The 25,928-nt window shown below is 42.9% G+C and overlaps 1 protein-coding gene across 11 annotated transcripts in view; it reads left to right on the forward strand.

Moving 5' to 3' along the window:
* LOC120027507 (CUGBP Elav-like family member 3) overlaps positions 1 to 25,928 on the forward strand; it is a 61,071-nt gene that overhangs the window by 12,260 nt on the left and 22,883 nt on the right. For 2 of the 11 annotated variants that reach the window (XM_038972468.1, XM_038972469.1), the window contains exons 1-2: positions 18,660 to 18,995; positions 23,829 to 25,658. Coding sequence is in view for 9 of the 11 variants with exons in the window: in XM_038972461.1 (XP_038828389.1) it covers positions 2,265 to 2,394; positions 6,096 to 6,244; positions 6,407 to 6,459; positions 6,725 to 6,851; positions 7,174 to 7,349; positions 9,057 to 9,402; positions 10,242 to 10,472; positions 13,309 to 13,485; positions 16,868 to 18,654 (3,176 nt within the window). In the remaining 2 variants the exon portion in view is untranslated. Of the gene's footprint in view, positions 1 to 2,264; positions 2,395 to 6,095; positions 6,245 to 6,406; positions 6,460 to 6,724; positions 6,852 to 7,173; positions 7,350 to 9,056; positions 9,403 to 10,241; positions 10,473 to 13,308; positions 13,486 to 16,867; positions 18,996 to 23,828; positions 25,885 to 25,928 lie in introns of those variants that run through there. The other 9 variants (XM_038972461.1, XM_038972460.1, XM_038972466.1 and 6 more) reach the window with 9 other exon arrangements.

Here is a 25,928-nt window from a genome sequence, read left to right on the forward strand (position 1 = left end):
TTACAAAGATACAGGCGTCCTTCCTAACTCAGTTGCCTGAGAGGAAGGAAATCGCTCAGGAATTTCACCATGAGGCCAATGGTGACTTTGAAACAGTCAGAGTTTAATGGCTGTAATAGGAGAAAACTGAGGATGGATCAACAACATTGTAGTTACTCCACAATCCTAACCTAACTGACAGAGTGAAAAGGAAGCCTGTACAGAATAAAAATATTCCAAAACATGCATCCTGTTTACAACAAGGCACTAAAGTAATACTGCAAAGAATGTGGGAAAGCAATTCACTTTTTGTCCTGAAATACATAGTGTTGGTGGATTTGCCCCAAACATATTACGGAGTACCACTCCATATTTTCAATCATAGTAGTGGCTGCATCATGTTATGGGTATGCATGAAAAGAAAAATGGGCAAATGTTGTACAATCCAGGTGTGGAAACCTCTTAGAGACGTACCCAGAAAGACTCAGTTGTAATAGCTGCCAAAGGTACTTCTACAAATACTTATCATTATGGGGTATTGTGTGAAGATAAGTGAGAAAACAAATCAATGTAATTATTTTTAATTCGGGCTGTAACCACAATGTGGAATAACTCAAGGGTCATAAATACTTTCTGAAGGCACTGTAGCTTTAATTTAGGTTATTGTTCATTCTTAGATTGTTATTAAAAAATATATAGGTCCATTATCTTTTTCTACATACATACTTTAGATTTGGTTTCAGTCATTCGAAGTTTAACAGTGCTTTTCCCATCCTGAAAATTAAATATATTTAGGAAAATAAATCTTTGAATGCTAATGAGACCCTTGAACAAATGTAATCTTGGTTCTTGTGTAAAAAAAAAATGTGGCATTGGCATCATAGACCATTTGGTTTGGATTTGTCCTGTATTTGCAATGCTTTGTCTTGGTGTACAACCATAACAGTATCGGTGACAATGATGCCGTCATCACCTGCTAAATGTATTGGGATGTTGGGATTAGTTTTTACGAGGGGAAAGCAGGGAAAATAAGCATTGTTTTGTCGTTTTTATATATTCAGGTCTGTTTTATGCTTTTCTAAATTTTTCATGTTTTGGAGTGGCTCCAATGACCCTTTGAGGTGTCTGCCCAGAGCCTACTTGGCCTTGGGAAAAACTTTGTCACTGCCTTTTAGACTGGGGTTCCACTTTCAATCGCCCTAGGCCAGGGTATCTTGGACCCGGTACAAGGTAAGGCTTCAGGCCTGCATCTGAGTTAAACCTCCCAAAACATGGCGTCAATCCATGCAGGACAGGATGAAGAGTATCCTAGTTTGTACGAAACACAGGAAAGTTACCCTTCGGTTACAAGAAGGCAATGAACAGGTAACTGACAAAATTAAGGAAAGACTTCAGTATATTAAGTAAATTGAGATCAGGTGGGGAGCATTGTCCTGGCAAGGTTTAGGTCCGCTCAGCCCCTTAGAGGGCAAGGTAAACGCCAGTAAATACGCAGCCATTCTGAGTGATCACCTTCAACTTCTGGTGAAGCATTTCTACCCTGATGGGAGTGATCTCTTCCAGGATGACAATGCCCACATCCACAGTGCACGAGGGGTCACTGAATGGTTTGATAAGCATGAAAACAATGTAAACCATATGCCATGGCTGTCTGTCAGCAGATCTCAACCCAATTGAACACTTATGGGAGATTGAGGAGTGGTGCCTGAGACGGCGTTTTCCACCAACATCAATGAAACTCCTATTATGGAATTTCTTATGGAAGAATGGTGTCGCATCCATCCAATAGAGGTCCAGACCATTTTATTTTTTATTTATGTTTTTTGTTCTTGTGCTTTTACCCCTTTTTTCTCCCCAATTTCATAATATCCAATTGGTAGTTAGTCTGGTCCCATCGCTGCAACTCTCCTACGGACTTGGGAGAGGCAACGATCTAGAGCCATGCGTCCTCCGAAACACAACCCTGCCAAGCCGCACTGCTTGAGTTCCAGACACTTGTAGAAATGATGGCGAGGCTCATTGAAGCTGTTCTGGCGGCTCGTGGTGGCCCACTGCCCTATTAAGAGACTTTGTTGGTTTTGTCTTTTTTGGCAGTTACCGGTATAAGCCTAATGCTGTAGTAGTGGCAGTGTCGGGTACTGAAAGGCTAGACATATGAAATTGTATGGTATTTTGTTTGTGTAACACTTGTCATGCTGGCAATTTTTACAGTCCCACCACTGTGGTTTACAATTCAACTATTTTCTCTCTCCCTCCCCCTTTTTCCTGCTATTTTCTCCTGGCAGCTGAGGCTTCTCATCGGCTCAATTTGTTCTACCTCGCCAACGATGTCATTCAGAACTGTAAGAGGAGAAATGCCATCGTCTACCGTACTGCCTTCGCCGACGTGCTCCCTGAGGCCTTCCAGCTGGTCAAGTGAGTAAACCACACACTGTTAGTTGAAGTGGCCCCTAGATGCTGATCATGGGTCGGTTATGCACTAATGGGTAAGGTTAGTATTGAGGGAGAGGGAGCAGATCATAGATCTGTACCAGTGTTTCTTCTAGGGGGAACAAATGTAGCAGTGTGGGGGAAAAGATCTCTTGGGAGTACTGTTTCCAGAAAACTTGCATAAACACAGTGTTATAATGTATGCCTACCTGTAAGGGTAACTTGGGGTACTTCTCACAGAAAGCGCTTCATGTCCCAAAAAATTCCCCCAAAACAATAACTTGCCCGTACTTCTCACAGAAAGCGCTTCATGTCCAAAAAAATTCCCCAAAAACTTTCCCTGTTTGCCACTAGTCTTGCTCTTCTAAAAATGTAATCTGTCTCATTTAAGTCACTCCCCCAAAAATGATTTAGGAGTAGGGTGGTGGTTTACCCCAAGTTACTCTACAATAGGCGTGTTACATTTAGCCCCCCTCTCCCCTATGCACTCGAAATGAATTGCAGAGCGACAATGTGCTTAACCATGCTGTTGCTATAAACTCCAGGTTTACAATAGTGCAGTTCGAGGATATTTAGCGGTTGAGAAAAAAGTAGGAATGAAAAGCTGTTTTCCCTGCGACAGCAAGAATTGTTGTGCATTGACTGCTTGTTAGAATGCCTGTTTCCCTCCCTATGGCAGTCGTAACTTGAATGTGCCTCAAATAATTTTTAATTACTGCAATAAAAACACTGATCCTGTACCTATGGGAAAACTTCAGCCCGGAAGCCACGCGGTCAGAGCTAACGTCTACAATGTTTTTGTTTGTCCACCATACAAGTCAATGACTGTGTCCCAAATGGCTTCATATTCCCTTTTATATAGTGCACTACTAAACCAGGGCCCATTGAGCTCTGATCAAAAGTAGAGCACTATACACGCAGTTTATTAGGTACACCATCCCGTTCACAAAAATGAATCGCTCCTTCAGACCGTGAGTCACGTGGCCGTGGCTTGCTATATAAAGCAGGCAGACAAGTATTGACAGTGTCTAGGGCAGGCCTAAGCAAGTATTTTCCATGGAGAACCACATTAGAATATATTTTTGCCGTTGCGGGCCGGAATCATATTACAGGAATTTACATGTGTATGACTGTTGACAGACATATCTACTGTAAATCACATCCAGATATGCTACTTATTTTACTTTTTTAACATGCACAGAAATAAACCACATCCGTGTTCTCCTTTTTGGTAGCTTTTTCATTATTATACATGCAATGAACTACACGGAGGGAAAAGTACACTGCATTCAGCACCACGGACAGAACTCTTGTTAATGGGTATGCACAAAAACAAAGAGCGCTCAACATTCCATTTAAACTACTCAATCAGTGTGAGGAGTGAAGTCTTTGATGGGCATTGACGAGAGCAGTGAAGTCCGGTATAGTTTCTGACGTCGCTATGCGCAGGATTGCTGAAAGGTGAGAGTCAGTAAGAGATGATCTGTGACTTGTTATATTTCATCACTGAAAATGTCTGTTCACATACATGGGTTGACCCAAATAGTACAAACATCCACTGAGCATGACTTCTAATCTTTGGAAGTTTTGTTCGAGAGATGCATAGAACCTCGTCAGCGACATTGTTTTGAATAGTTCTCCAATCACTGCATCAGACTGAAGATTGATAAGCTCAAGTTGCAGGTCAGTGGGAGTGTTATCCACATTGAAGGTGAAGGGAGAGGAAACCAACAGCATGTCATTTTCCAACACTTTCAAATCCTCAAAACTACGAGAACACTCACCGTTCAAAGCATGCAGCAGCGATGTATACTTCTCCTGCTGGTCATCTGATAGGGAACAGACTAGTAGTGTCGGAAGGTGGGTGAGATCGCTGGCTTCTACTTGGCAGGTCAGGAGGAGTAATTTTCCCTTGTACAGCCTTGTCAAAGCCTTCATCTGATGTGCAAAAAGGCCCTTCCCTTGTAGTTTGGAATTCAGTTCATTCATGAGGGCCATGATGTCCACGGTGAAAGCAAAATCAGCCAACCATTTTTTATCTTGCAGTTGAGGGAGAACCACATTTTCCTTTCATTTGCAAAAACTCAGCAATCTCCGGCTTCAGGTCCCACACCCTTTTAAGCACCTTCGCCAAACTCAGCCATCTCACCTTTTTGTGGTAGGGGAGATCTGCATGACCTGACTGTTGGAAGAGACAGTGAGTCAAACTGCCTGTGGTTGAAAGATTTTGCTCTTATGAAGTTTACCACTTTAGTGACTGTATCCACAACATGGCTCATTTTCAGAACACATTTACAGAGCACCTCCTGATGAATAATGCAATGCAGGAAAATAATTTTGTGATCTGGGTTCAGCTCAGCTACTTGATCTTGTATCCTTTTCAAAAGGCCAACGTTTTTTCCTGTGAAGTTTGGGCACCCATCAGTGGTCACACAGAATAACTTTTCAGAAGTCAGTCCCAGCTTTGCCCCATACTTATCCTCCAATAAATCTTTCCCTGTGGTTGTGCTCTTCATTGACTGCACTGAAGCGAGCTCCTCCGTAATTTCAAAGTCTGGGGTTATGCCTCGTAAGAATATCAACAACTGTGCCGTGTCACGTACATCACTGCTCTCATCCAAGGCCAAAGAGAAACAGGTGAAATCCTTTACCTCTATCTTTCAACTGTTGTTCCATATTCTCTGCAATGTCCTCAACACGCGTGTCACTGTTCGTCTTGACAGAGAAACATTTTCAACCAGCTCTTTCTTGTCGGGGCAAAGTATTGCTGCAGAGTCAAACATTATTTAATTAATTCGCCCTCAGTGACTGGCTTGCTATGTTTAGCAGTTTTGTGGGGCAGTAAATAGCTAGCTTTCGCAATTCCGTCGTTTGCTGGATGCAGTTTTGTGAAAAGTCCTTGCTGCTTTTGCAACTGAGAAAGCAACTCTTTCGATGCACTTGCCCTCTGCTCAGAAGACATAATCCTATATTTCTCTGCATGATTTGTCTGGAGGTGTCTAGACAAGTTTTAGTCTTTCAAGACAGCGACGCTCTCTTCATACACTTAGCACACAGCTTTCCCTGATACCTCAAATAAATATTTCGATGTTCACTCTTGCTGGAACACCCTACATTCATTGTCTACTTCCCTTTTATTTGAAATCTTTGAAAAACTAATTTTTGCGCTATTTCTAGATGGTTACTATTTGTAACTGTTACGTGTGTATCAGCCTGTCAGTCACTGTCTGTCCTCGTGCAGTTATATATACGTGTCTTTTAAAATAAATGTCCCACAAGTGGTGGGAGTTAAATCATTACACAAAGGCGAGTATTCATTGGGCTTTTGAATAACACATACGTCGCAGCATATCTCAACATTGTTGCTGACCAATCCCAATAAAGCATCTTTGGTATGAGAATAGAACGGGCTGTTTGCAGCATGGATGTACCACCGTCAAATCTGCCACAACTGTGTAATGCTATTCCTCCCTACACCTTGTAGAGTTAATGCCCCGAAGAATTTGGGCTGTTCTGGAGGCCAAGGTGGTTCCGACACAGTACTAGATGGGTGTACCTACTACCTAATAAACTGAACACGGAGTGTATAAGAAAAAGGGTTTGATCTGCTGGCCAGGGCTACTCTGTCACTTTACACATCAGTGCAATGTCAGTGATGACCTTCTCTGTCTCCTCCTGTCCTGCAGTAATGTCGGAGACTCTAAGGTGATGAATTCGGTGGACAGGATATTAACCATCTGGGAGGAGAGGAGTGTGTACACAGAGCAGCTTATAGCTGAGCTGAGGTCCAGTCTTGTCAAAGAAGAGTCACCTGCTGCTGTAGAGACGCCTAAAGGTGAGTAAATCTGTGCCGAACATGTACCACCAGCGGAGTTCACTGTGGTATACTGCTTCTTTTGAATATCATGAAGTATCTTTCGAAATTGCACAAATTTATTGTTGTGCAGTTCAATGCTTGTGTGTTGTGTTAACTTAGTAATTTCTTATGTAATTTCAGCTCCAGTCAACCCTAAGGCTGCTCTTCAATCTAAGATTGTAGCCGAATTTGTCGTAAGTGTCTACGACCCACTGTTCAGGATAGATTATATTTTCTGTTCTGTTGAGGTTTTCTTTTTTTTTTTATCCATCTCAATTGTGTATTCAGAAAATTTCAACTGCATATCCTCTTGATACCAAAACATACCAAATGAACTAACTACTGTACTATGAGAACTGTAAATACTTAAAGTAAATGTTTGTACTCCAAAGCTACTATGTTGAGTTGAAATTGACCCTGACTATTGTGGTGTAACTCTCTGACTGTCCTGTCATGCAGCCCCAGGCTTTCATCGATCACCTCTCTAAGTACCACAGCTCTGTGGAGGAGGTGGCACTGAAGGAGAAACAGCTGGCAGCCATGAGGGTGGATGTTTGCAGCACCGAGGCCCTCAAGAGACTGAAAGGTAGCCAAAGGTTTTAAGGTTAACACACAACCTGCTGCAAAGTTATCCATGAGCATTGATGCTGTTTGTCCCAAATTGCACCCTAATCCCTATTTAATGCACAACTTTTGACCAGGGCCCACATCCTCCTGAAATGTTGTCAATGAGCATTGGCCCAGTAACTGGAAAAGGCACGAGGCATCTCTTTCAGATCTGAAAGAAAAAGACCTTGATCCCTGTCTGGCCACTCTAGTCTAGGAGGAGATAACAGTAGTTTTTAGACTGACCAAGGTTGTATGTTTGTTTTCTTTAATTTCTCTCTCTAAATCAACTACCCATTCAGATAAGGCAGGAGGAAAGAGGCACTCCAAGGACTTTGAGGATGGCAGTGCGAAGTTAAAGGAGTTTGTTTCCTTCCTTGACCGGCAGATCAAAGGAGGGCCCCCTCTGTTGGATGTTCTTGGCAACGCAGATATTTTCTACGAGATGCAGTATAAGGAGGTCAAGATAGTTGCCAATGTGAGTAGCTCAATCAAATCAATCAAAAGTATTTATAAAGCCCTTTTTACATCATTAGAAGTCAAAGTGCTTATAGAAACCCATCCTAAAACTCCAAACGGCAACAATGCAGATGTAGAAGCACGGTGGCTAGGAAAAACTCCCTAGAAAGGCAGGAACCTAGTAAAAGAAAGGAACCAGGCTCTGACCGGTTGCCAGTCCTCTTCTGGCTGTGCCAGGTGGAGATTCTAAGAGTACATGGCCATTAAGGCCAGATAGTTCTTACCCATGTTCATAGATGACTAGCAGGGTCAAATAATAATCAGTTGTTGTCGAGTGGGAACAGTTCAGCACCTCCAGAGTAAATTTCAGTTGGCTTTTCATAGCATTCAGAGTTAGAGACAGCAGGTGCGGTGGAGCGAGCTCGGGATAGAAAGGGAGGTTGAGAGAGCAGGAGAGAGCTTAAGCTCACACAGGACACCAGATAAGCACTGTGGCCCTGTCCGACTATACCCCCGGACAGGGCCAACCAGGCAGGATATAACCCCACCCACTTTGCCAAAGCACCCCCCCCCCACACCACTAGAGGGATATCAACAGACCACCAACTTACTACCCTGAGTCAAGGCTTAGTATAGCCCACGAAGATCTCCTCCACTGCACGAGCCCAAGGGAGCACAAAACCGGACAGGCAGATTGCGTCAGTGACTCAACCCACTCAAGTAGATTATAGCAAAAAAGCCTGGGACGGCATGGAAGAGTACTAGTAAGCCAGTGACTCAGCCCCCATAATAGGGTCAGAGGCAGAGAAACCCGGTGAAGAGGGGAGCCGGCCAGGCAGAGACGTCAAGGGCGGTTCGTCACTCCAGTGCCTTGTCGTTCACCTTCGTACCCCGGGGCCAGACTACACTCAATCATAGGACCTACTGAAGAGATGAGTCGTCAATAAAGACTTAAAGGTCGAGACCGAGTCTGCGTCTCTCACATGGATAGGCAGACCGTTCCATAAAAATGTAGCTCTATAGGCGAAAGCACTGCCTCCAGCTGTTTGCTTAGAAATTCTACGGACTGCGTCTTTTGACCGTAGCATACGTGTAGGTATTTACGGCAGGACCAAATCGGAGAGATGGGTAGGAACAAGTCAAGAATCTAGCAGCCGTATTTAGCACTAAATACACTTCAGTTAGTGCTACCTGGGTAGCTGGAGAGTAGAGCGTTTCAGTAGTCTAATATAGAAGTGACAAAAGTGTGGATGAGCTTTTCTGCATACTTTTTTGACGACAAGTTTCTGATTTTTGCAGTGTTACGATGATGGGGGAAAAAAGTTGCCCTTGATATGTTTGTCAAAAGAGAGATCAGGGTCCAGAGTAACGCCAAGGTCCTTCACCGTTTTATTTGAGATGACTGTACTTAAGATTAATTGTCAGATCAAATATCACATCTTAGTTTCTTGGGACCTAGAACTAATTTCTTGTTTGTCTGAGTTTAAAAGTAAAACATTTTCCGCCATCCACTTCCATATGTCTTAAACACGGGCTTCTAGGTAGGAAATTTTGGGGCCTCACCATGAAGTGTACTAGATGGTGTCCTTAATGCCTTCGTATCTGTTGTTGTGAAAGGTTGAAAGATATTTTCTTTGGTTTTAGTGGAGGGCTTTGGTAGTAAGACTTGAGTTGCATAGATTTGTGTTCGAGTTGTCTTTTTTTTTTTTTTTTTTTACTTCTCAAGGCCTACAAGACGTTTGCCAACCGGGTGTCCCACCTCAAGCGTAAGCTGGACAGCCACAAGGCCACCTTACCAGACCTGGATGAGTCGCCCATCCCCTCGCCCTCGATGGACGCCCCCTCTCCCAATGGCTCAGAGTCCCCGTTCCATGACCTGGCTGACCCAGACTCCGACCTGGATGGCCTGGCCATGGATGATGAGGCGGACATCACTTTAGGGGAAGCACCCAGCCCCCTGTCCTCCCCTGGTGGCTCCCCCAAGCAGGGCTTCACCGTAGGGGAGTCAGACAACCGCGACGTGGAGGACATGGAGCTCTCGGATGAGGAGGCAGAGAACGTCAGTATCATAGGTGAGGGTAATGACATGCGATGCAGAGCATAGATGGGGGGGCAGGTGGTTAAGGGACAGGATCTATACTGAACAAAAATATAAACGCATCATGCAACAATTTGAAAGATTGTACTGAGTTACAGTTCATAGAAGGAAATCAGTCAATTTAAATAAGTACTTTAGGCCCTAATCTATGGATTCCAAATGACTGGGAAGGGATGCAGCCCTGGATGGGCCTGGGAGGGCATAGTCCCACCCACTGGGGAGCCAGGCCCAGCCAATCAGAATACGTTTTTTCCCCCACAAAAGGGCTTTATTACTGACTGAAATACTCCTTGGGCTGGCGTGGTTACACGTGGTCTGCAGTTCTGATGCCGGTTGGACGTACTGCCAAATTCTCTAAAATGATGTTTTGGGCGGCGTATAGTAGAGAAATTAACATTAAATTCTCTGGCAACAGCTCTGATTGACATTCCTGCAGTCAGCATGCCAATTGCATGCTCCCCCGAAACTTGAGACATCTGTGGCCTTGTGTTGTGACAAAACTGCACATTTTAGAGTGGCCTTATATTGTCCCCCAGCATCTTGATATGCCACACCTGTCAGGTGGATGGATTATCTTGGCAAAGGAGAAATGCGCACTAACAGGGATGTGAACACATTTGTGCACAACATTTGAGAGAAATAAGCTTTTTGTGCGTATATAACATTTCTGGGATCTTTTCAGCTCATGAAACCAACACTTGTTGGGGATATGTTTTTGTTCAGTGTAGTACTTTTATGTGCCTCATTTATACCTGTAAGGCTCTATTGTGTTGCAACTTAGCTGTTTGGATTGAACATTTCCTCTGTTTTCAGTTGAGCAGCGAGTTGAAAGTCCCATCCCATCTCCAGTCCCCATTCCTGTGCCTGTTGTCACACAGCCGCCACTGGCCACAGAGGCAAAGTCTGTTCCACAGGCCACACCCTCCCCAGCTCTCGTAACCCCTATGACCCATGCAACCAACATATCAGTCAACCTCGCCAATGTGGACCTGGGTAAAATTAGCTCTATTCTCAGCAGCATCACATCTGTCATGAAGAAACCAGGTGAGAAACTTCAGCTATTGTAACATCATAAAGGCACTACATGCAGGCAGCCACTGTTGCGTTATCAACACTGCTATTCTGATGGGCCATCATAAAGGCACCATGACATCATCAGCGCTGTTATTCTGATGTTGCGTCATAAAGGAAGCAGTCTGGAGTTGGGGTCAATTCAGAATTTAATTCAATGCAACACTTGATTTAAATTTCCAATATGAATAACTGGATAACCCCACTGGAAGCAGAATTTAAATTTGAAGTAGAATTGAATTAAACTTTTCACACGTGGGTTACAAATATCTCGTAACGGTCGCCCCAGCGTGAGTTGTTTTATGCACGTGATGTCAGAATGCACCCACTGTTCCAAGATGTGATTTGTTACTCAAAAGGACAGTTAACACATGCTGCCTGCTAATTATCTATAGGCTCCGTTTTTAATTTGTCAATTTCAAATGATTTTCTAACATTGTATTTTCGATCAACAGTTTGAATTGAAGTGTGTTCCACCTCATAACAGAAGCCATGCCAATGAGGCCTATTTGTTATATGTACAGTAGTGGTGCGTGGTTCAGCTGTTTATTGACCCGCACCTGCCCGCAATTGCTAATAACCCATCCGCAACAGGCCGACTACATGAAAATCTGAGGCCAGCACCCAATCCTAACACGGAAAATATAGAAATGTGATTTAGACTGCAGAACCATTTTTGGGACAGGGTGCAGGATTTTGTTTTGCCTGATATGTTAGATATGGTTCTGCTTATAAGTTCTGACATTTTGGAAGGCCTTTTGTTAGTAAAGTTGTCTAATTTAGATAATGTAGCTTCTCTTTTATCATATGTTGCCCTAGAAGACTAAATTAACCATTGCTCAACAGAATGTAATAGATCGATAGAAATGAATACAATAAAGAAAAAACATAGGGATTAGTTATTCTTTGAAAAATGTCTAAATGATAGCATCATGTAGGCCAAACTGTTTGTAAGCTACAGACGATTTTGTGAGGGGACTGCTTTTCAGGATGTCTCATGGTCTGATTAACACCCCTCTAGCTCTTTCATAGTTTCACTGCAGATGCGGAAGTGCGACATAGGCGGATGCAGTGGATTGAGACGGATCCGATGCCAAAAAACATATCTCTAGCATGAATTGCTAGATTTTTATGTGGATGTTTTCAATGCTTATTAATATTAGTGGGGTGCAGATATCGATCTCATGGGGGTTTTATCCTGTGTTCTCCTTTCTAATCTACACCAATTTGAAGTGGATTTAACAACTGACATCAATAAGGCTTCATGGCTTTCACCTGGTCAGTCTGTCATGGAATGAGCTTACACTCCGTGTATATGGAGCAAAATGTTAGAATCGCAATAACAGTATGCAATACATATAGAATTGTGAGAATCGCAATGCATATCGTATCGGCACTTAAGTATCGCGATACTATCGTGAGGTCCCTGGCAATTCCCAGCCCTATTAGCCGCTGACATCATGAACACTGTTATTCTCATAGAGATCCTATAGGTTATCAATAAAAAGCCTCAAGGTGCAGAGCGTTCAATTTGCCTGCTAGGGGCAAGGAGACCCCCAGCTCTGCTAAAACCATTGACGACTGCGTGCTGTTTTCAAGTGATTGTTAAATGTGTTTATGATTATTCCATGCAAAACAATTGCGCACATTTAGCTCTATCAGAGTTATACAGCAAGTAATTGCCCGCTTTTCATCATCAGTAAACCTCAATTGATCACGTCATTTCAGATACTTGAGGGTTAGACCTATTTACTATTACATTGTTAAATAACATTTGATGTCACAACACCTTGTGAAGTCCGTTTAAATGAGAAGCCATTATTCTGAGCAGTGGTCACCAACCTTTTCTGAGTCGAGATCACTTTCGCAGTCAAAAAGCAAGCTGAGATCTAAGACTCAGATTTATTTTATTTTAAATATGACTTCAAATGTAACATTAACCAAATAAAAACCGTTCTGTAGGAATGCATACATTATCACAGTATTTTGGCTATATGCCTGGCCTGCCAATAATGTTCTTCTCAGACCATATTATATTTCAGAACTCGAGCTTTGATAAGAAAATAGATCAGTTGGTGTAGCACTTGCAAGGCACATCTGAGCATAAATTGAAATGTTCAAGTATTTGCTTTTTTATTTTACTGGACTGATGGTACCTGTATCTGATGGTCATGGTCCTTTCAAGACAACTGAACTCGGGGAAACAACGAGGTCAAATCACGACGTCAGTCATCTTCATGTCAGAAAGTCGCAGCTCTAGAAAGGTGCCCGAGTTTCAGACTTGGAATTTCAAGTTGGATGCCTGTTCAAAAATATTTTTCCCAGTTGGATCTCGTTTTTCCCCGAGTTCCCAGTTGCCTTGAAAGCACTGAAATCGGAAGTCGGAGATTTCAAAGTTCCCAGTTTTGAACACGGCATTATTCTCAGCAGAGGGAGGGAGAGAGTAGGAGAGGGTCCGCCTCTCTCGGTCCCTGCTCCCTCCTTCCTTTCTTCTGATGAGAGGGAACAGTCTTCCACCTGATGGCAAAACTTGAGTCTCACAGCATCTGCACAAATTCATGTTCATATGACCAGAGAAAGTGAAATATTGCTAATAATAAAAATGCAGGGTGTTCGATACACTTGGCTACTCATTCATTGCAGCTGCAGCTCAAGTGGAAGTAGAGAGAAGCACGTTTTATGTTTTGTAATGGTGTTGAATAAAACTTAGACATGAACTCATAAAACCAGCAGTTTTTTACTGTATTCTTTGACAGTCTCTCTGGTCATGGTTTTAATGAATTTAAATCTATTTTCCTCTTTCCCCTAGGAGTGAGTCCAGGTGGTTCTTTGGTCTCCCCCTCTCCAGCCAAGACCATCCCTCCTGCCCCAGTAACCCCCCAGGTAGCCAGCCCTCTGGCCAGCATCCTGTCCAAAGTGGACATGACTCCTGAGGAGCTCTTCAGTGCACTGTCCGAATCCCAGGGGCAGGCCAGCGGGCTACAGGGTGAGAAACCGTGTGTTAGAGCAAATTTTAAAGAGTAACTGAGCTCATCGTTTAGCTCATTAAGAAAAACTAGATATCAGTCCTGGTGGTGTGGTTCGATGTGTGTTATCGTACCCTGTCAGTTACTGGTGTTAGTCGCTCTTGAAACACTGTAGCAACAACAGCTATTAGCCTACCACTTCCTCCAAATAGTCATACGAAATAAATGTTATTAATTTAGACTTTTTTGCAGAGGATGTTTTAGTCGCACAATTTTGCATCTAGCTAAGTTGTTTGAGGATTTTGGTATTTCTCAAGAAAAAAATGTGCATGAAAACTAGTGGAGTGCACTTCAGACTATCAAGTCTACTGCTACTATCTATGACCAGTGTATGTGTCTATCTGGTGCTGTTTCATAGCGAATCATGTTACAAAACAGGGCACGGCGGGACACAAGATGCTTGCGAATGGGTTTAGAATTTTTGGAATAAGAAATGGCAGTTGGGATACAAGTAAGTGTGCATCGTCTCAATTCTCATTCTGCCCAAAACAGACTCCTCAGTGCTTGACTTGGGCAGGTCATAGAACTAAGTACCGGCACCTCACATTTTCTACTGCTTGAGGTCCTGCACCTCTAAGTGGCCACTCCAAAAAGGGCTTAGGGGCCAAATGTTCTTTAAACATACACTGAACAAAAATATAAACGCAACATGCAACAATTTCAAAGAATTTACTGAGTTAGTTCATATGAGGAAATATGTCAATTTAAATTAATTAGGTCATCTATGGATTTCACTTGACTGGAATACAGATATGCATATGTTGGTCACAAATACTTTTTAAAAAATGGCGGAAACTGGAACACGCTTTTATACACCTTTTTGATCCAGAGCATCCCAAACAAGCTCAATGGTGACATGTCTGAGTATGCAGGCCATGGAAGAACTGGGACTTTTTTAGCTTCCATGAATTGTGTACAGATCCTTACGACATGGGGCCGTGCATTATCATGCTGGTGATGGCGGCGGATGAATGGCACGATAATGGGCCTGAGGACCTCGTCATGGTATCTTTGTGCATTCAAATTGCCATCGAAGGTGAACATTTGCCCACTCTAGTCGGTTAGGACGCTGAACTGCAGTCAGGTCAAGACCCTGGTGAGGATGACGAGCACACAGACGAGCTTCCCTGAGACGATTTGTGCAGAAATTCTTCGGTTTTGCAAATCTGCGGCTGGTCTAAAAAGATCCCGCAGGTGAAGAAGCCAGAGGTGGAGGTCCTGGGCTGCTGTGGTTAAACGTCTGCGGTTGTGAGGCCAGTTGGACATACTGCCAAATTCTCTAAAATGACGTCGGAGGCGTCTTATGTTAGAGAAATTAACATTCAATTCTCTGGCAACCGCTCTGGTGAATATTCCTGAAGTCAGCATGACAATTGCACACTCACTCAAGTTGAGACATCTGGCATTGTGTTGTGATAAAACTGCTCATTTTAGAGTGGCTTTTTATTGTCCCCAGCAGAAGGTGGACCTGTGTAATGATCATTGTTTAATAAGCTACTTGATATGCCACACTTGTCAGGTGGCTGGATTATCTTGGCAAAGGAGAAATGCTCACTAACAGGGATATCAAGAAATTTGTGCACAACATTCGAGAGAAATAACCTTTCTGTGCATATGGAACATTTCTGGCATCTTTTATTTCAGCTCATGAAACACTTTACATGTTGCGTTTTATATTTTTGTTAAGTGTAACTTTGGCGACGTGTTGTCTTATGTACACTAGTCTGAGGCACTGTGTAATGTGGGCAAGTATGTATCTTTTATGGGGAGGATACAGTACAATCCGCATAACTGTTTGTCCATGCATGACAATTTTCCTTAGCCGTAACAATCCCGTGTATCAAAACCCAAGTACAACCCCATGTAATTTGTCCCTAACTCAGTTACACAAATCTCACAACTCAGTTTTGGAATATACTGACTTCTTACACTTTTTTTGTCAATTTTGGCACTGGAATAAATGTTTCTGACTAATATTGAGGCCACACACCGCTGCGCCACTCGGGAGCACTAAGGCACTGTATCTCAGTGCTAGAGGCATCACTACATACCCTGGCTCGATTCCAGGCTGTATCACAACCGGCCGTGATTGGGAGTCCCATAGGACGGTGCACAATTGGCCCAGTGTCGTTAGGTTTCGGCCGAGGTAGGCCCTCATTGTAAACAATAATTTGTTCTTTACTGACTTGCATAGTTAAATAAAATAAACAGGCTATTTTCAACCAGAAAAGTTGGCTGTTGTATTGAGTTGCCCTTTAACCCTTGTGGGAATTGGCCTATATGAATAGGACTACATTCAAATGTTTCTTCCCGAAGAAATATGAAATGCATAACCATGGTAGCAATTGTCTCCAAACTGTTCTCTTTCAATGGGAAAATTATTAGACCAAAGGTGAGTACACAACAGTTCACCTGACACAAGACTGAAGCCAAACATTACACTGTTGATTTTGCTGTGCTTTTTGTCGCATTTGTTGATAACAAGATCTGAAAATACCCTGGATTCATTCAGTAGCATAAGACTATTCCTGCAAAATGTTAGGTTGGTGCAACATAAGGCAACAAAATTACAAGGATTTGAGTGAGAGGACTAACTGGTGTCTCCAAGTAGCCACAGAGTTCCTATGCAATTTCAATGAACTTTAATGACTCCGTCTTCAGCTATAAGTAGTTATTATTATTATTTTTAGCTCTTCTAGCTTTGCCGTCGAGGAACTAGAGCAAGCACACTTCTAGTTGTTTTGTTTGGGGGACAACCCTGCATCACCGCCATCACACAATTACGGTTGTTATTTACGCAATCCAAAAAACGGTCCATTATAAATCGCAATCTGGGTCAGGTGGGCATTTTTGAAAGCTTGTTCTATTGCCAACATGGCTAGCTAAGTGATAAAATGCGGTCTTAATGTTAAGCTTTCACAAGGCAAATCAGAGAAACGGGGTTTGTAATTGGTGTGCAAAGAAAGGAGTCGTGAGTGCATTCTGTTGCTTGTGCTTCTTCAACCTTCTTCACAAACAGGCTTATTCTGCTCAGAACAACCCAGGGTATGGCGCCATATCGTCTTGTAACGAACTGTACATCAAACCTAGTGATCATAAACGTTGACACTGTCACACATTTTATGATTTGGAAATGTGATGTGCACATTTGGATATCGTTGTTCTTGTTGACTGCTATTTGAGTAGCAATGGTGGTGACAGACGGGGAGTGTAAATCTTTATTCTGCTATCACTTATTTTATTGTACTGGGTGAGAATCATTCAGATTCGTACAATGGAGTTCGCTATTCATAGTTGTCATGTATTTTAACACACACATTTTAACACGCGTCTTCTCCTTAGGCCTCTCCACTCGTCTGAACAGTCCAGCGGGAAACCTCTCCTCAAACTCCCCCAGTACAGGCAAGCTCTCTCCCTCTGCCTCCACCCCTACAGTACCCTCTCGAGGCCTTCCTCTCACCACCTCTACGCTCGAACCAACCCCATCAGCCCCTGCAGTGGGGAACACCACCGCCGTCCCTCAGGCAGCGTCCCTTCCCCAGTCCACACTGCCTCTAGCCATCGGCCCTCATAGAGGGCTGGTCCTGGAGCAGGAGAAGGAAGAAAAACCTTCCGCTTCCAGCCTGGAGTCCAAGATCCACAGCTTCCTGCAGGGTAATCCTGGCTTTAATGCCTTTAACCTGGGCTTGGCTAGCGTGGCCGTCCAAGCGGGAGGCAGCAACCTCAGCCCCTTAGCGTGTACAGAGACCATGGGGGGCACTCCGGTACGGGACGAGGCCGGAGGAGGCACCCCCACCCTGGATGAGATCATGGATACTCCGGTAGGAGCAGAGCCCTTCCTGGCCAAACAAGGTCAGGTCTCTGGGGTTCCTAAACCAGAAGATGGCAGCCTGTCTCTGTCTCCAACTGCCTGCCATAACCAAGCCTGGCAGGATCCCAACAACACTCATGGCCATTTAGGACTACGTCCAGGAGTGCCTAATGGTCAAGGGTACCACCAGTTGCCTTATGAAGGGAAGGAAGAGATGCATGGAATAGCGCCTTCTCTCAGAGAGTCTGGATTGGCCCATTACCAGCCCATCACGACACAGGTGTCAGCCCCAACCCTTGGGGAGGGGTTACTCAGTAACACACCAGGAGGGCCTCCGGCAGGGCCAAATGCCGACGTGAGTGAAGGAGGATGGTATGGTAATCCCTACCCAGAGGGACAGGCCCTGCATCCCAGCAACCACAACATGGCTGCCTCAGGTGCAGGAGATGGCAAAACCCCCATGTCAGGACTGTATGCATACCAGGGGGAGGGGCAGACGCAGCCCTACCAAACAAGGGATCCTCATGCTCTGCCTTTCCAACAGGGGGCCAACCCCTCAAGCTTCCTCAACAGCCCTCTGCCCCCCATTCCCCAGCTGCCCCCACCGCCCTTCCCTGGGATACCAGCCCCACCGCAGGACTACCAGGGCCCGCCCGCGTCTGTGATGGTGCCTGTGGAGGGAACTTCACCAAACCCTGAGATTGAGGATGACAGGGCGGGCGTCCGTACATTGGGTGGTCCGGTGATTATCAGTGACCCCTATCACCCTGATGACTTTCGCCGTCACCCAGATGACCTCCACGGCCACTCCGATCTACTCCGTCAGCCTGACAACCTGCATCACCTTGACGACTTCCATCGCCATCCCGGGGACCTCCGCCGGCACCCTCACGATCTCTGTCACCCAGACGATCGCTATTATCACCCAGACGATTTCCACCATCTACCTGTAGACGATCCTCATTATCCTTATAGAGTCAGAGAGCGCCTCACTCCCCCCCTCTCTCCCTCAGAAGACCCTTACTACTATAACTACCCTCTACGCAGCCCTTCCCCTCCATATGGTCACAGACACCCCCTTCCCCCTCACATGAACCTGCACCACCCTGACCACATGCCCCTGCCTCCCCATCCTCTCCACCTAGCTCGCCATCCACACCTGAGAGGCCTCCCGCGGGGACCCCCACGCCCACCTCTCCGTAGCCCCATGTTCAGGGGGAAACGGCCTGGGCCTCCTTTCGGTGGACACCCCAGAGGTGGGGGACCAGGTGGTCCGTTCTTTCCCCCCAAAAGACCACACCTACCTCCACGGTTCTGACTTGTCAGCTGACTTGGTTCACATCAAATTAGTGCTTAGTCTACCGGAATGTCATTGAGGCAGGCGACGTGACACATGGAGGGTGGATAAGAAATTAGTTGGGGAAAGAAGCTGAAGACTTCAGGTGTACTTTTAAACCAACAAGGGGAGCGGAGAAGAGGCCTGAGTAGGAAGGGGAATAGATGAGTACATTTGAAGGAGAAGTGGAGGTGTAAATTGGGAGGATCTTAAGGAATCGAAGAGAGGATGAGTGAAGACGTAGATACATGGATCTGGAGAAAGAGCGAATGGAGAGGTCGGCCTGAACAACGGAGACGCAGCGGAATAAAAGAAGATAAGAGGTGGATATATAATTCAGTTTGATTATTGTTCTCATATTTGTTTGAGTATAAAACGTTGCATTAAATCTTTAGTTAATTTCCCCCTCTGAATTAGCTCTAAGCTTGCATATATGCTTGTGTGCATGCGTTAGCGTGAGTTACATCTAAGACTACTGTTCATTATTTAAACTGCATTTTAAGACGTTGTTCTTCTGCAAAGTAGGCTTAAGTGTCAGAGAAAGGTAGTTACTGCTATGTTTCTCTTCTTGTCGTTTTTCAATTAAAAGTTGAGGTCTACTTTCCCTTTGCAAAGACCTAACCGAGATCCCAACACCCGAGATGATTGCTCCTACGTTGTCTCTTTTTGTTTACACTACATTTTATGTAAGTAGACACAAAGAGAATGTAAACGTAATATTATGTTCTTCTACAATATCCGTTTGTGTAGCTGGGGGACAATGATAAATTCCATAAATGTTATGACTTTGAATATTATTTATAATTGTTAACCCTTTACTGGCTGTGTCATCACTTCTCTCATTTCTCAGAGAAGGATGACACCAGCACAGGGGTAATAGAATAAAACAGGGCTTTGAGGGGGGGTGATATTTTTGTTGCCCCTAAACGACAAAGAAGAAAAGTTCATTTTGGAGCTGGATCAAGAAACTCCACTTTCCGTCTTCAACTATCTTTTACTTGTACTGGCTTTAATAAAAACCTGAGTTTGAAAACCGCATCGGGAGGTTACTTTCTTTCTCAGTCTTGGGAAATGCCTCTCGCCTGAGTCATGTTTGCCTTTAATTCTTCCACCATGATTCCTTCCCATCACCACTTCCACAATAACATTGATGCCCCTCGGGGTTGTGGTCAATTCAAGTTGTAAACTGATGTTCCAATTCAATAAAAAATGCATTATTGAGAAGCTATTTTCAATTACTTCTCTATATTGAAAGGGAGGTGGTATATGTTTGAAAAAAATGTTTGGATTTAAATTCAAATCATTTCCTGGGTTTGTTGACTTCTGTTTCTGTTCTAACTGACCCCAACCATGATGCCCATGCACTAAACAAAAATCTAACAGAGAAATGTAAGTGCGTAGTCATCTGGTGTACTGTAGGAAGCGAATAGCCAAAGTGATTCACATCTGTTGCCATGCAACGTGCTGCGTAATTCATTTACTTTAGAATGGGAGGTTTAGAAATTAGATTTGAGCTCGTGGCCATGTAGGAGTAGCCCACTGGTGCCTGATACAAAATGGTTGAGACACACCGGGAGACTTATTCTGTGACCACAGTGCAAACATTCACTGACCTGTCACAAAGATATATAGTGCCCTCTGTAATTATTGGGACAGTGAACAATTTGTTCTACGTTTGGCTCTGTTCTCCAGCACTTTTGTATTTGAAAGTATACAACGACTATGAGGTTAAAGTGTAGATTGTCAGCTTTAATTTGAGGTTATTTTTATCCATATCAGATGAACCATTTAGAAATTAACGCACTTTTTGTACATAGTCCACTCCCATTATAGGGGGCCAAAAGTATTGGGACAAATTCACGTGTTAAAGTAGTCAATTTTAGTATTTGGTCGCATATTCCAAGCACACAATGATTACATCAAATGTGTGACCCTACAAACGTGTTGGATGAATTAGATTATTGTTATGGTTGTTTCAGATTTATTTTCTGCCCAATAGTAATTAATGGTAAATAAGAATAGAATATGTTTGTAAACACTAATACATTGTGGATGCTACCATGATTATGGATAGTTAGACGCACAAATATCATCCAACAATTTGAGTACAGCTTGGTGTAATCATTGCTTGCTAGGAATATGGGGCCAAATACTGAACTTTTGACTACTTTTAATACGCATAGGTGAATTTGTCCAAATACTATTGGTACCCTATTGGGGGACTATGTACAAAAAGTGCTGTAATTTCTAAACGGTTCACCCGATAGGGATGAAACCTCAAACTAAAGCTGACCGTATGCACTTTAACCTCATAGTCATTGTTTGATTTCCAATCCAAACTTTTGGAGTATAGAGCCGAAAGAAGGAAAAAATGCTGATTACAGAGGGCAATGTAAAACAAGTGATACAGAATGTTAATACATGGTTGGTTAGATTGACCTGTTGATTGGCATTTAGATCAGGGGCTTTATTCATAAAGCATCTCAGAGTAGGAGTGTGGATTTAGGATAGGTTTTGCCATTTTTGATCACAATAAGAAAGATTTTATGGACAGTTGACCTGATCCTAGATCAGTACTCCTACTCTGAGACACTTGATACACATGGACCCAGATTGAATTGTCAGTCAATTTAGAAATTAAAAGTACATCCAAAAACAGCTGGATCTGCTGTTCCTAGATGTTTGTGAACAGTAACTTATGTTAAATAATGAATGGTTAGTGAAGGACCTTAATTAAGGTTACCTAAACAGGACTAGACAATGCCCTGCCTTCGGTTTAAGTTTTCGCTGCCTGTGCTTACTATTAGAGAACGGCCATCACCCATGGCCTGCATCACTATGCTTCCTTGAAAATAATACTTATAGGCCTGGGGTCATATGTAGGAGTGCTTAGAATCAGTTTAGATCACAAGAATGGACCTGGGGAAACTGATCCTAGATTAGCACCACTACTCTGACACGCTTTATGAGTCTTGCAGATCCTCAGTAATGTTGCAGTGCTCTTATGCTTTACTAGAAAGATGAGCTTTGATCAGTTTTGTCATTTAAATTACTTGCAGCCAGTTCTGCAGTGCTAGTTTTAAATTCTGGCCTTGACCATGACTTCAATAGAATACATTATCTATGACATGATTCTTTACAATACCAAAATAAACCAAACACTGAAATTGTGTCGGAGCTAATATGTCTGAGTAGGCTTTGAATAAATATTGCGGGAATCATCTGTGGTGTAAAAAGTACTCAATTTTCATACTTCAGTAAAAGTAAAGACATTTTTTTTAATAGAAAATGACTCAAGGTAAAGTGAGCCACCCAGTAAAATTCTACTTGAGTAAAAGTCAAAAGTATTTGGTTTTAAATATACTTGTGTCAAAAGTAGCTAATTGCTAAAACATATTTAATCAAAAAGTGAAAGTGTAAATCATTTCAAATGTCTTATATTAAGCAAACCAGACCATCATTCTTGTTTTTTAAATTTTATTTACGGATAGCCAATCACTCAAATAATTTACAAATTAAGCATGTGTGTCTAGTGAGTCCGCCAGATCAGAGGCAGTAGGGATGACCTCTTGATAAATGTGATGAATTTGACAATTTTCTTGTCCTGCTAAGTATTCAAAATGTAACGAGTACTTTTGGGTGTCGGGGAAATGTAGGGAATAAAAAGTACATTATTTTCTTTAGGAATGTAGTAAAAGTACAAGTTGTCAAAAATATAAGTAGTAAAGTACAGATGCCCCCAAATACTACTTAAGTACTTTACACCACTGAATAATATGTAATGAAGACATTTATTGAAATGTAATTGAAGTATTTTTTTAAAAGTTAATTGAAAATAGACAAGATCATTGTATAATTTTGAGGATTTTTTCAGTAAGGGGATCTACACATAAAAAAACAACCAAACTATGTGATCCTTTTACATATTGCAAAATGCATCCCAGTGTGTCGTCCCTGACCACTATGTGAAAACGTTTTTTTCCGTTTTGCTATAAGTAATAATCGGGATCACGTAGGCCTATATAAAATGGTAATCAAAATTTTAGTTTAGGGTAATATTAGACATACTGTAGATGTGTATGTTGTATACATACAAACGTGGGCAATGTTCAGTACTCGGGCGCTAGATGTCAGTAAAGGTTCTCATAGGCATTTGTCTCGCAGTAAGAACATAGTCTAATCGGAAGAACGGTCGGATAACATCTGAGCAATTTGAGACACGCAGCATAGTGTTTTAAATGTAAAAGTGAAGTGATATAAAAAGCACACCGCGTTTGTTACGGTATTGGTTTACGTGTACCTTACCGTTTGTTGCCTATTCATAAGTGCCTCCTTATCTGACGAGAGCATGGGACGTTTCCCCGCTCATCGTTAGAGCCCCGCATTGTAATTTTAAGGTATTGACGAATGTTTTAAGTTGTATACAATCAGTGCGCAGAACCTTGCAACAAAAAAATGCTTTTCATGTGCGCGTTTTCGAACTGTGCAGGTCAGGGGCGTGTTCAGCAGGACGCAACGTTTTGTAACGTTCAGATAGCAAATTTCTATGTTGGACAGACATGGCTACACTCCGACATGTAGATTTAAGGAATCAAGTCGGCCCTATTCATTGAATTTCTATGTGCAACGTTCAAGAACGTTTTGCAACTGAACGTGGCCCAGGTGCTGGCACATTCAGGAAAGGGATTGACGCACGAAGATGAAAGATATAGGACAAATATAGGTACAGGATAATACCCGACAAAATAGTGACGTTGTTACTAATGTTGAATGGAAAACGATAGAGTAAAGAAATTGATATTTGAATGTTATAGCCACACTAAGTGTGCATACCATCAAAGAACAAAAATGTTTAAAAAAAAAAACATTTTGTATATTTTATTTAACATTTTATTTAACTAAATTAAATGCATCCCTCTGACATTTTCATCTGTAGGTAGCCCTACAGATTGCTAAAAGGTGTAAAACTTGTGGGATTTTGTTTTCATAAAAGAACTGTGAAGTGATGTCCAGCTCTGATCTGTGCATTTGCCCTTACTATGATAATGGTTATCTTAATTTCTCGGGAATTGTTCTATTTTTAGGTGCTTTATTGATTTTTCCCTCACCTTACTCTGTTCTAATACCTATTTTCTTTCCATCTTTCCTGTTCACAGTAACCTGGATGACTGATATGGGAACCTGTGTAAGGAGTGGGAAACTGCTGGCATGAGTGACAAGACAACAAGGACTGATATTATCTCAACGTCCACTAAACCAGGGTAATAAAACCTTTAACACCGCCAAAGAAGTACTAAATACAGGGAAGTTTCTCTGACACAGATTCATCCTAATGGTCTAAAATTCTAGCTCAAGTGAGAATCTCTATTGAAAATGCTTGTGAGTCCAGGATTAGGCATAATCTGTGTCTGGGAAATCTCCCATGTATGACTGGCCTTGTGTTGGCCATAATTTAGTTGAGGAAAGTAATTTTATTTCCTCAGGTTTGTGAAACAATTTAAGTCAAAATACTGTACGTTGTTATTCAAGCACCCTCTAGTGGTGCAATGTCTTATTTGAGAAGAACCACAATGTTATTGTCAAGGTGGTGGTATGATTGACTAAGGCTGCTTCCCAAATGGCACCCTGGTCAAAAGTAGTGCACTATATAGGTAATCTCGTTCCCAGACACTTCTGCCCAAATGCATGGAAGGTCTAGTGGACCAATACGTCAAACTAGGCCTTCGTTAGCCAATAAGAAAGACGTGAAACTCCCGGCGTGATAGGCATTGGCTTAATCTACCAACCAATCATCTCCCACTACAGCTTCCCCCATGTGTCTTTTGCACCTCTGTCGTATCAGAGAGGAAGAGGCGAAGCGAAAGGTTTTAATCCTCCCAAAATCTGTCCATGAAAAATAAGCCCACAAGTTGAGTAATTTTTGTATGGAGGTAAATGAGTGTCGAATTTGGTCAACAATAACAATTTGTATTGCTAATTTGCTACATGAGGCTTATTTGATCTAATATAAGTCTAGTAATGGTTAGGTTGTTACGAATGGCATTTCGGCAACTTTGGGGGGAAAAATGTTTTAACATGGACACTGCCCTCACCGTTTTAACATGGACACAGCCATTGAAGGCTTCCACAATTCCACCATGGGTGGGGAATCCTCTGAGCCAATAAAGATCGCCTCAATGGCGCTATAATAACACAGCTACAAAGATGAGTCCTCTATCTAGCTCTATGGCCTCTTCACACACTTATCTCCTTTTTCATTGGCTAGAATGATCCCACCTGATCAGGCTTCCTCCCCCCCTGCCTTCCATGTATTTCCATTGCTGGAGTGGTATATCTACTATCTTGTCAATATAATAGACAATCTTTGGTTGTATCGGTCTGATGTCTTGGCAATAAAGAGATTGTAACTCTTATTGGGATAGTCCCACCCACGCGACACACATCGACCACAGATTTTAATGGTGTAGGCTTTCTTCTCTGTGAAGCCATTGGCTGGCTAGCTAGCTATGTTCTTTGCTAATTAGCGAGCTGGAAGTTCTGTCTTTGCTAGCACACTGGCACAAGTTCCTGCCCGGGTCATGCCTCCATTTGGAGCAACGCCTCGCGGTCGTGTGATTCGCTAAAGTTAAATGATGACAAATACTTTACTCAATAAGTCACTCCCATAGAATTGTATGATCATTCACACTAGGCCCACTTTGCATCGTTGATATCCCAGGTTCATATGCGATGTGCGCAATAGCCTTGGAATGAGGTTACTATAAATGGAATAGGGTCCCATTGGGGGGACAGCCTAATGTATACCTACTAAGCTCAACTGGCCAACTGGCTGTATTGTTATGACTGATTTGCTGTGTGTAACCTTGTCCCATCTCTTTGAATGTCTCTTGAGGAGAGAGGTGAGGGCTGTGAGCGTGAGGAGGAGAACCAGAGGGGAGCAGAGTGGTTGAGAGACGGCTAAAGGACATGCCACTTAGCCAGGGACAGTAAGTACAGCCAGAATGAGTGAGCGTGGTGCCGCAAACACGAGGCCAGACAGGTTAAGCTCTCTGTTTCGCACACACGCGCGCACACACACACACAGTATTCTACTTTGGAAGATTCTGTACATTTAAACCATGTTTTTTAACTTCTCTAGGGTAGGTGAGACGCTAACGTGCCACCAGGCCAACATCCGGTGAAACTGCAGAGAGCTAACATTTTAAATACACCATTCGTTGTATTAAACATTCTTGTAAATACATGTATCTTACATC

Source organism: Salvelinus namaycush, chromosome 32, assembly GCF_016432855.1.
Source record: "Salvelinus namaycush isolate Seneca chromosome 32, SaNama_1.0, whole genome shotgun sequence".
Lineage (NCBI taxonomy): Eukaryota > Metazoa > Chordata > Actinopteri > Salmoniformes > Salmonidae > Salvelinus > Salvelinus namaycush.